Source organism: Onychomys torridus, chromosome 1, assembly GCF_903995425.1.
Source record: "Onychomys torridus chromosome 1, mOncTor1.1, whole genome shotgun sequence".
NCBI lineage: Eukaryota > Metazoa > Chordata > Mammalia > Rodentia > Cricetidae > Onychomys > Onychomys torridus.
This window is the reverse complement of record NC_050443.1, coordinates 9,843,234-9,854,843: the sequence shown is the minus strand read 5'-3', so window position 1 is coordinate 9,854,843 and position 11,610 is coordinate 9,843,234. Positions and strand designations below refer to the sequence as shown.

The window sequence follows — 11,610 nt, the reverse complement described above, 5'->3', positions numbered from 1 at the left end:
CGGGTGTCTCTCAAAGCAAAACATAACCCAGGGTCTGGGTCTGAAGCCTGGCATGGCTTGCAGACTGTCAGTGCTGTCAGGTCCGAGGAGCTGAGGAGTGTAGGCAAGTGTTTCATGTCCAGACTAGTTACCCCTCAATCTTGGGGGGCCCTTTGTGGGCAGAAGCATGTCTAAAGTATGCTTAGGTCTCCCTGCTTTTCTTAGACCAATGAGATGTGTTGTTGACTGACTCATTGATGGACCGAGGGCAAGGCTTCCTAAGGGCGGACAGACAAGGGCTCAGAGATAGCCAGGCCAGGCAGGACCATGGATTTATTGGGGGCTGCACACACGCACACTCACAGCATCACACGACAATGGCACAGTTACTCGGGACATCAAGATGGCCTCTGCCATCAAAGTAGGGCCCAGAGGCAGTGGGTTGCAGCCTCCTCCATGCGGCCTAGACCCTGCTGGGGCCTTCACCTGGGCAGCTGAGGAAGGAGGGCTGCTGGGGTGAGCCTCGGGCCTGGCGGGGGTGAGCAGGCAGGTTGGTCCAGCAGGCCGGGCTGGGCGGAGGCCGCCTCACTCCAGGGACTGCAGCATCAGCAGCTGTTTCAGCACCTTCGTCTGGCTGGTCTCTCGGATCTCCCCTGCCAGGAACATCTCATCTACCACTGTGTAAACCTGGGCAAGGGAGGCAGGCCGGGAAAGCCGCAGTGAGGCAAGGAAGGGCTTGGCTGCTGCAGTAGCCAGCCCTTGGGAGTCAAGTGGTTAGACCCTGAGCAGGGAAAGAGTATCCGGGACCAGGCAGATCTCTGGGGCTCCAGACACACTGCCCATGGCTGCCTCTTGCCCACTTCCCCAAGAGCCTACCTTGTAGAAGTTGAACACCAGGTCCAGTTCACAGACATTGTGGAAGTATTCATTTAACACCTGAGAGAGGAAGATGAAGACCAGGGATAAGAGAGAGACAGGCACGACAGGCTGGCGAGATGGCTAACCTGCTGGGTAACAGTGCTTGCTGCGCGAACCTGAGTTCAAACCCTCTATCCCATGGCAGGAGGAGAGAGCCAACCTCCAAAGCTGTTCTCTGACTTCCATGTGTGAGCCGTGGTACATGTGTGCCTGTGCACACATACCACAGACATGAAACACACAAGGTAATAATAAATAAAATATGAAATAAGACAGGCAGGGAGGCCTGAGGATGTAGCCCAGTGTTTATCTAGCATTCATGAAGCCTTGGGTTCTGTCTCCAACACTGTATAAAACCCACATCTGTAATCCTAGCACGTGGAGGGTAGAGGCAGGAGGATCAGGAATTTAAAGTCACTCCCAGCTATATATAGCAAGTGTGAGGCCAGCCTGGGCTATACGAGACCCTGTCTCAAAACACAAAAGAGGGTGTGTGCAATGGGAGAGACAGCTCAGTGGTTAGAGCACAGGTTGCTCCTCTGGAGGACTCAAGTTTGGTTCCCAGCACCCATGTCACAAATGCCTGTAACTCCAACACCAGGGGGCCTGGCATATAAGTCATACTTGTACGAAGACACACACACACACAACAAAAGCACAGTGGATGGAGGAAGAGGCAGCTGTGTTACCTGTCATCAAGCAGGGCAACAACTAGATCATCTGGGCCACCCTGAGCTACAGGGCAAGACTCTGTCCCACACCAACAGACCAGTCATCAAAGAGAACAGACAGACATAGAGACAGACCAGACAGCAGAAGAGGACCCAGCAGAGGGCTCAGCTGGTGAAGGCGCCTGCTGCCAAGCCTGGAGCAGGCTGGAGCAGCGACTCCCACATGTCATCTTCTGACCTCCACACTGGGCAGGCACACTCACTCACACCATGACTCGGGTCAAAGCAAAGCTGGTGGCGGGTGGGCAGGGAAGTCGGCTGGAGTAGATGAGAGAAGTGAGGAGGGAGAGGTAGATTGGAAGGACAGACCCATGCACACAGAGGGACGCTGAGGAGGGGGCCAGTGGCCGCCCCAGCACTCCGGGGCCTCCTGGCCGCCATGTGACTCACTTCCACGAAGTTATGGATGGCCTCGAGATAGGCCAGATTGTTGTCGTTGACGTCCACGCAGATGCAGAAGTAGAGGCCGGCGTAGCGTCGATAGATGATCTTGAAGTTCCGGAACTGTGGGCAGAAAGGAGTCAGGACTGAGCCTGGCAGCGGGGGCCAGATGCCAGCTGTTCCACTGTGTCTGTGACCCCAGGCTCCCCTGTTCCTGGCTGGGGGAGGGGCAGCAGTGACAGAGCCAGCTTTGGCTCACGGTCCAGCCCAGGGTCACTCACCCAGGCAGTGGGATGGAAATCCTCAGGGTTGGCAGGATTGGGTTTGGGGGTTCAGGGTGGGGCCCTAATCCCATTCATCCTGGGAGTCAAGAGAGGCTTCCTGACAGAGCAGTTCCAGGCACAGGGAACAGATTGTGAAGGAGTCAGGGCAGGGACTGCAACCAGCCTGGTTGCTGGGATCCCAGCACTGCGGTGAGGTGGGGGAGGGGGTGAGGCAGGAGGATCACGAGTTTAAAGAAAGCCTGGGCTGTGTAGTGGGCCCTATCTCAGTACAAAGCAGAAATGAAGTTCCAGGTTTTTTTTGGTTTTTGTTTTTTTTTTAAAGACAGGATCTATCATGTGGCTCATGCTGGATTTGAACTGGCTATGTAGCTGAGATGGCCTTGAACTCCTGATCCTCCTGCCTGCCTCCACTTCCCCAGTTCTGGAACTACTGAAGTGCGGCACCACACCTGGCCCAAAGTTGCAGATTTTGAACTGTGTGTAGTGGTGCATACCTTAAGTCCTAGCTACTCAGGAGGCGGAGAGGAAGGAGGATCCCTTCAGCCAGGCATTTCAGATCAGCCTGGGCACTACAGGCAGACACACACACACACACAAGTTCCTTATTTGGGGCCATTTTGGGTTTTAGAGTTTCAGGTAACAGAAGCTCAACTGACACATTGTAAATATTAGAACAATGCTCACAGGGCTCGCAGACTAGACAGCTGCAGGGGGACTTCATCCTGTGTATTAGTTAGCATGCATACTAAATACAGAGAGATGGACAGGGGCTAGGGCATGGCTCAGTGGAGAGCCCCTGCCTAGAGTCCCCCAGTGAGGGGCTGGGGAGTGGCTTAGTGGTAGAGCCCCTGCCTAGAATCCCCCAGTGAGGGGCTGGGGTGTGGCTCAGTGGTAGAGCCCCTGCCTAGAATCCCCCAGTGAGGGGCTGGGCTGTGGCTCAGTGGTAGAGCCCCTGCCTAGAATTCCCCAGTGAGGGGCTGGGGGTGTGGCTCAGTGGAGAGCCCCCGCCTAGAATCCCCCAGTGAGGGGCTGGGGTGTGGTCAGTGGTAGAGCCCCTGCCTAGTATGCAGGAGGCCTTCGGTTCTGGTCTCAGCACAGTGAAAACACAAAAGGAGGAGTGCACTGCAGACAGACAGACAGTCAGACAGACAGACACACACACACACACACACACACACACACACACACACACACACACGCACTGGGGTGGCTGGGTTAGGCAAACCCTGGCTCTCTTGGATGTGTGTGGAGAACCACCTGCTGGTAACTGTGGGGAACTGCACATTTTGGGGGTCCTGGAATTTTCACTCTTCAGCTCAACTCAGCCTTTTTATTATTTCACCTATTATTTATCTATTTTTTTGAGACACAGTTTCTCTATATAACTCTGGCTATATCTTTATATACAGACAAGACTAGCTTCAACATTTTCCTGATCTTTCCGCCTCAGCTTCCCAAGTGGGGGAAAGCCATCACCTCTGAGGCAAAGACAGGCTAGTCAGGGTTGGAGGTCAGCCAGGACTACAGTGGGACTAGTCTAAAGGAAAAAGGTGTTGGGAACAGCCATCCATAAGGGCTCACTATACAAGAAAGAAGGAGAGGTGGGCATGCTTTACTCCCAGCGCTGGTGAGGCTGAGACAGGTGGGATTAGACTAGTGAGCCTCAGGCCTCAGCAGAGATCCTATCTCAAGACACAAGGTAGACAGCTTCTGAGGAATGATACTCAAGGCTGACCTCTGGCCTCCACCCTGCCCTGCCACAAACATGAACACACAAGAATTCAGCGCCTGGGTCACAGGCATGCAGCTCAGGGCTGGGGTCACAGGCATGCAGCTCAGGGCTGGGGTCACAGGCATGCAGCTCAGGGCTGGGGTCACAGGCATGCAGCTCAGGGCTGGGGTCACAGGCATGTACCGCAGGGTTAGGGTCACAGGCATGCACCACAGGGTTAGGGTCACAGGCATGCACCACAGGGTTAGGGTCACAGGCATGCACTTTTTTCGAGGTGGGGGAAGACACAGCGTCTATGTAGCCTATCTTGGACTTAAACTCACTATGTAGCTGAGGATGACTTCAGTCTCCTTAACCTCTGCCTCTGCTTCTCAAGTGCTAGGGTTACAGGTATGTTACCACACCCATGTCATGTGGTTCTGGTTTGAGTCCAGCACTTCACACACTCTAGGCAAACACTACCAACTGAGCTATATCCTCAGCCTGCCATGAAACTTTTTTTTTTTAAAGTCCAGGCAGGCTTCTCTCACTTTATTTATTTATTTATTTATTTATTTAAAGATTTACTTATTTATTACGTATACAGAAGAGGGTGCCAGATCTCATTACAGATGGTTGTGAGCCACCATGTGGTTGCTGGGAATTGAACTCAGGACCTCTAGAAGAACAGTCTGAGCCATCTCTCCAGCCTGAAACTTTTTTTTTTTGAGATGGGGTTTCAATGTGTAGCTCTGGCTGGCCAGGAACTCTATGTGGACCAAGCTGGCCTTGAACACACAGAGGTCTTCCTGCTCCTGCCTCCTCAATGCTGGCATTAACGGTGTGAGCCACCAGGCCTAGTACACACCAAGGTTCTTAAATTAATTGGCAATATCCCCCTTTGCCATGTAGTGCGACATACTCATATGAGGAATTAGGATGTGGGTGACTTCAATGCAGCTGCTCAATGGTAGCCCAACACAAGGTAGCCCCAGGGACACCATGGGACGCGCTCAGCTTCTCTAACAGGCTCAGAGTGCAATGGGCTCCTGAGCTGTCCCTAGACGGTGAGGACTTGGAATGAGATGGAGTGGCATTTGGTGCGTGCTTCTTCACTGTCCCAGGGGGTCCCTGAGCCCGGAGATCTCCAACACGCCAGCACTTTATTTCTGTCCCCTTCCCCAGCCTCTCCCTTACTGGTGACTGCCACTCCCTCCCAGCACCTCTACAGAATGAGAGCAGACACCTCCCACCTGCTCTGCACCCCCAACCTACTCTTTCTGGGGGGCTTGTATCTTGGAAGAACAAAGCTGTCCAGCTGGGAGCTCAGAGAGAGCCACCCATCCGGCTGTGATGCTGGCTCATCACCAGCAGCCTTCTGCTGCATCCCACTGCTACCACACCGAGGGGTACCACATCCAGGGCTCCTGCCTCTGCTCTTGCTCCCTGAGGGGGACTCTAGCCAGGTGTGCTGGTACAGGCCTGAAATCCCAGCACCAAGGAGACTGAGGCTGGAGGATTGCTTCAAGTTCAAAGCAAGCCTGGACCACACAGTGAGTTTCAGGCTAGCCTGCGCTACAGAGTGAGACCCTGTCTCAAAAAGCAAAGGTAATCCAAACATTTGGGAGGTAGAGGCAGGAGAATTAGAAATTCAAGGCCATTCTCAGCTAGATAGTGAGTTTGAGGCAGGCTAGAGGCACACGAGACCCTGTTTTAAGAAACAATCTGGGCAGTGGTGGCACACACCTTTAATCCCAGCACTTGAGAGGCAGAGGCAGGCAGATTTCTGAGGCTAGCCTAGTCTACAGAATGAGTTCTAGAACAGGCTCCAAAGCTACACAGAGAAACCCTGTCTTGAAAAACCAAAACCAATCAACCAAACAAACAGAAAAGCAACAGAAAGTCATAACTAAAACTAAAATATGGACAGCAGGTGAAGGTACTTCGAAAGCCTGGCCCCTCAGTCCATAAGGTGGAAGGAGAAAATGACTTCACAAGTTGTCTTCTGACCTCCAAACACATATACTCCACGGCATTGATGCTCTCTCCTACAATAACAAATAAACAATACCCAAACCTATGGGAGATCCTGGAAGCTTGTGCCAAGCCGTGTCCTGTGTGGCTCAGGATCTCAGCCACACTGATTCTCCCTGTCAGCTCATCCTGGAACTCTCCACCTGTGCTTCTGCCTCGGGCCTTCACACTGGCCGTTCCCCGAGGCTTGGAATGTTCGTTGCTCTGAAAACATCTCCTCCTACTCCCTCAGCTCTTTCTATCTTGGCTGAAAAGGCACCTGAACGAAGTTTGTGGGTGTTGAGGATTCAAACCCAACTCCGGTGCTATTGAACAAGCACTTTACTCACTGAGCCATACTCCCAACCCGAGAAAGAAAAGAGCTAAAGGCATGCGGAGTGGATGAATGGAGGAGAGGAGGTCAAGGGCTGTGCTGCTATTAGAGGTGGGCAGGAGGCAGAGGGGCCAGGGAAGTAGGAAAGAGGAATGGGAAGGGTGTCAGTCACCTCCACAAAGTTGGTGTGTTTGGCATCCCTGACGGTGACCACAGCGTGCACCTCCTCGATCAACTTCTGCTTCTCGTCATCATCAAACTGCATGTACCACTTGGCCAGGCGGGTCTTGCCCGCCCGGTTCTGGATGAGGATGAAGCGGATCTAGAGCAAGGAGAGGAGGAAGTGAGAGAGGCAGGGCCATGGCTCAGGGTGGGTACCACCAGACACCCTATAGGAAAGATGGTGGGGGTCTCCCCACAGCCAGCTTTCTATGGCTGCCTCCCTGGGCCCTGCTGGGCCATGAGGGCCATGGGCTTGATTCAAGTCCCTGCAACCCTTCCTCCATTGAGCATCTGACCAAGTCTCAGGCTTTAGTTCATCTTACATGCATCTCAGAAGCTACTTCCTCATCCTCAAATCACATTTCCCAAGATGCCTCATCTTATCAGAGATAGGGGGCTGGTTTACAATACTGTGGAAGCACCCAAGGCCTTGTACAAGCCAGGCAGGAACTCTACCACTGAGCCACACTCCCAGCCCCTCACTGGGGAATTCTAGGTAGGGGTTCTACCACTGAGCCACACCCCAGCCCCTCACTGGGGGATTCTAGGCAGGGGCTCTACCACTGAGCCACACCCCCAGCCCCTCACTGGGGGATTCTAGGTGGGGGCTCTACCACTGAGCCACACCCCAGCCCCTCACTGGGGGATTCTAGGCAGGGGTTCTACCACTGAGCCACACCCCAGCCCCTCACTGGGGGATTCTAGGCAGGGGCTCTACCACTGAGCCACACCCCCAGCCCCTCACTGGGGGATTCTAGGCAGGGGCTCTACCACTGAGCCACACCCCCAGCCCCTCACTGGGGGATTCTAGGCAGGGGCTCTACAACTGAGCCACACACCCCAACAGGGGATGGTAGGCATTACCACCGAGCTACAAGTTATTAACCAAGCTCAACGATGGCTAAATAGGTACTCAATAATGCTTGTATTAAGACTTCATGTGTCTGGGGACCGGAGAAATGGCTTAGTGGCTGAGAACACTGGCTGCTCTTCCAGAGGTCCTGAATTCAATTCCTTGGCAACCACATGGTGGCTCACAACCATCTGTAATGGGATCTGATTTCCTCTTCTGTCATTCAGGCATACCTGCAAATAGAGTACCCCTATGCATAAATAAATAAATCTTTAAAACAAAAGACTTCTTCTGAGACCCTACTACATATGCCTTTTTTTTTTTTTTTGGAGACAGGGTCTTGCACAGCCCAGGCTAGCTTCAAACTTACTTGACAGTCAAGCAGACCTTGAACTCCTGTTCCTCTTACTGCCACTTCCCAAGAACTAGGATTACAGGTGTGCAACAGAGCTCAGCTGTTTTTTGTTATCTGTGTTCGTATGTACGCTTGAATGCAGGTGCCCAAGGAGACCAGAAGCATCAGATCCTTTGGAGCTGGAACCTAACGTGGGTGCTGGCAACCAAACTTGGATCCTCAGCAGGAGCAGTAGGTGCTCTTAGCCACTGGGCCATCTTTCCAGCCCTTGCTTTTCTGTCTTTTTAAGACAGGGTCCCCTGTGCAGCCTAGGTTGACTTGGAACTTGGGGCAGACCTCCAATCTTAGCCTCTCAAAGCTCAGAGATTACCCGTGTGGGCCTCCATGACCGCCTGCTCACTAATTTGCATGCATATTCGCCAGAGGATAAGGTCAAGGTTGTTCTCCACCTTGGACTAGAGAAACACTGTACAAGTCTCTAGGTGTGCATTCCTTTTTTTTCGGCTGCAAACCTAGAGTCATTCACTGAACCTGTAGCTCTCCCACTTGGTTGGCCATAGCCCCAGGGTCCTGCTGACTCTGCCTTCCTGGTCCTGGGACTGCGGCTGAACTACCATGCTCAGCTTAGGATCACAATTTACTCCATGTGTTTGGGCAGCAAATGCTCACTCTATCCACCACACCATTTCTCCAGCCTACTTACTAAACATAATTTCACACACCAGCTGGCTTTACTGGTGCTTGATGGAATCCCAACACCCTGGAGGCAGAGGCAGGAGAAAAAGTGTAAGTATGAGGCGAGCCTGGTCTACATACTGAGTTCCAGCCCAGCCAAGGCTACATAACAAGACCTGGTCTCAAAACAAAACAAAACAAAACAAAACAAAATCACATACCAGCAACTCCACCCCTTCAAATGTTGTAAGGATAATTTAAGATAATCCTAGTCCTTCACAGTTATACAACTGTTACCACTAATTCTTGTATGCACTTTCCTGCCTCTCATTTTGCCAAGAGTGGCCTGGAACTTGCTGTTATCCAGGCAAACCTGGAACTTAAGGGAGAGCAAGTGAGCCTGGATGTTAAGTACAATAACTGCTCGGGGGCCTCAGCGTACTATGAGCAGTAAACGCTGTATGACATCCACCCATGGTTCAAACCACGCACTCTTGTTAGCCTGACTAGTTTCTGTCTGGCTCAGAAGTTGGTTACTAAGGTCCCAGAATGCTAGGTCACCAGTCAGGGCAATTCTGAAAGCTGAGTAAGTCAGGTTGGACTTGGTGGCACAGGCCTGTCATCCTAGCTTTTTGGGAGGCTGGGGCAAGAGGATCACAAGTTCAAGTCCTGCCTAGGCAACTTGGTGAGACCCTGTCTGAAAATAAAGAGGATGGATTGCAGTGGTAGAGTGCTTGCTTAGCATGCTCAAGGCCAGGGAGGGGCTCAATTCCCAGTACCATGGAAAACAAGACAACAACTGGGGGAGCTGAAGCCACAAGTGCTTAGCACCATGCCCAGTACTCACTGAGTCTTCGGTGAAATCAGCATTCAATCACATAGCTAAGAGCACACACTCCTGAGCTAGGAAGCATCCTAGTACTATCAGGTGGTGACTATATGCTCATGGGCAGACCACTTGCCCTCTGTGGACCTCAGCTGTGGACCTCTGTGTAATGGGCATAATGGGATTCCCCCCTTCATTAGACTAATGAAGAGCGTAACACCTATGAGGTGTGCTGCAGACGGCTACCATGCACTACGTATCATAAAACCCCACCCTCTTCTAGCATTGTTACGCTATTCATTAGTCTAATGAAGGAGGAATCCCATTATGTGTGGTCATTTCATTTTCAGGAACTTATGTCCAAGCCAGACAGTGATGTACATCTGTAATCACAGCTACTGTGAAGGCTAAGTGAGGGAAGTTGGGAGTTCAAGGGCAGCCTCGGCTACATGTTAACACCTTGTCTCAAAATGAAAAATTAAAAAAGGGGAGGAGAGCTGGAGAGCTGGCTCAGAGGTTAGGAGCACTGGCTACTCTTCCAGAGGTCCCGAGTTCAATTCCCAGCATCCACATAGTGGTTCACAACCACCTGTAATGAGATCTGGTGCCCTTTTCTGGTGTGCAGGCAGATATAATAAATAAATCTTTACCCTAAGCCTTGGATTCTTTACGGGCTTTCATTGTCTTCCCCGAGCCTTATTCTTCACTCAATCTATCCGCCTTACCCAACCTAAGTAGAGAAACGGGAACAGGATGTTACACGCTCCTTCTAAGAACTCCTTCTGCTGAGCCAGGGAAACCCAGTTCTGGGCAGCCCAGGGACGAAAGGGGTGGGCGCGCACAACAGGCAGGCTAAGGCAGAGCCAGATACAGGCGCATATGGGAAGAGCAGCTGGAAGGCAGGGCCGAGGTGAGCCCTGTGTCTTTACCCCCTACGTGAGAATCATTCCATTCCTGGGAACACATCTGAGAAGCCCCTTGTCCCTGTATCCCTTCCCCTCAGGGAGCCTCCCAACCACCTCCCCGGATGTTCCGTGGTAACCTCCATCTCCTCCCCTTTGGCCCCTCTCCATGAAGCTTCTTCCAGCCTTCATTACAAGCATCCCTTCTCCCTTTCTTTGTTACAAAGATCATTGCGCCTCCAAGTCCCCTACTCTTTGGGCGAAGACTCATCTGTTCTGACATCCCCCTATCCCATCCATCTTCTTTCCCACGTCCCCGACCAAAGAACTCTTAGTTCCAACAGCCCCATCTTGGAGGTGGAGGTTCCCCCTAAATCCAGTGCTCAGTACCTGCTCCCAAAGTTTTCCCCCACCTCAAATGTCGTCTCCAAGCCTATTTTGCACCCAGACCTCTCCTCTATGGAAAGTTCTGTTCAGCTGCTCCCCATTCTCTTCTAGAATCCACTCTACTTCCAGAGCTCTCTCTCCTTCTGCAGCAACCTAACCCTAAATCCTAAGGGGGCCGACTTCCGGTCTCCAGGGTCCTCTTCCTCCCTTGAGAGAGTCTCTCCCCCCCGGACATATCCGACTTGTCCCAATACTTGTGCTCCCTAAAGCCAGCTCCTTCCTTCCCATAAGGAGGCCTCCCTACCCACTCTGTAGAGTCTCCATTATCTCCTCATCTCCACCGTCTTCTCCCGCCTCTGTGGTTTCAAAATCTCCCCCAAATGTCTCCCACCGGGGCAGTCCCTCCCCTGGAGACTCCTTCCCCTCCATATCCTCTTGCTTGGAACCCCAAGTACACCCCGCAGTGCAGCATCGAGGCCCTGATCTCCCTTTCCGACCCCAATCCCGGGAGCCTGCGCCCGGCCCGGACCATCCGCAGCAGGAGGAAGCCTGTCAGCTCCGAATCGAAACTCCGCGGTCCGTGCGTGGACCCTCCCTCTTGCCCGTCCCCGGTACGACGCACCCCTCGTTACCATGGCGACCCCTGTCGGGACCCCAGAGGCCCCGGTCCCGAGGAAACTGGGCGGCTCCGGCTCTGCCTGCAGTTGTGGGGCCCAGGGCTATAGCTGACTTCCGGCAGGAGAACCCGCCTTCCTCCTCATGCACGGCCCTCTGGGAGTTGTAGTTTAAACGCGTGCGTTGGCGAGTAAGGGTCGCCCCTGTCGGGACGCCTTCCCAACATGCTCTGCGGTTGCCCTTTTCCTATCCAGAAAGCTAGTCTCCAAATGCATGCTGGACTTTGTCAATGAAGGTCTCTGTATAACGACAATTCCCATAGGCTAAAAGTGAGCGAAATGAGCGATGCATTACGGGAAATGTGGTTCTAGTGCTAACCCTCCCCCCATTCCAAAGTTCCCTCCCGAGGGCATGCTGGGAAGAG

The 11,610-nt window shown here is 52.7% G+C and overlaps 1 protein-coding gene across 2 annotated transcripts; it reads right to left on the bottom strand.

Moving 5' to 3' along the window:
• Positions 1-293: 293 nt before the first annotated feature.
• On the bottom strand, positions 294-11,340 carry Ap2s1 (adaptor related protein complex 2 subunit sigma 1). 2 transcript variants are annotated; one of them, XM_036175235.1, is made up of 5 exons: positions 11,204-11,340; positions 6,524-6,673; positions 2,019-2,132; positions 856-915; positions 294-666 (listed from the first exon to the last, which is right to left on the bottom strand). In XM_036175235.1, the coding sequence occupies exons 1-5, from the start codon at positions 11,204-11,206 to the stop codon at positions 565-567; spliced, it is 429 nt and encodes a 142-aa protein (XP_036031128.1). In that variant the 5' UTR covers positions 11,207-11,340; the 3' UTR covers positions 294-564. The 2 variants fall into 2 exon arrangements, with proteins under 2 accessions (XP_036031128.1, XP_036031136.1); XM_036175243.1 differs by lacking the exon at positions 11,204-11,340 and adding an exon at positions 9,933-9,999.
• Between the last annotated feature and the right edge of the window lie 270 nt (positions 11,341-11,610).

Coding starts and splice junctions, on each gene's coding strand:
- Ap2s1 (XM_036175235.1), bottom strand. Junction 916..2,018: donor CCATCCATAACTTCGTGGAA/GTGAGTCACATG, acceptor TTCCTCTCTCAG/GTGTTAAATGAATACTTCCA. Junction 667..855: donor TGGTGTTCAACTTCTACAAG/GTAGGCTCTTGG, acceptor TCCCTTGCCCAG/GTTTACACAGTGGTAGATGA.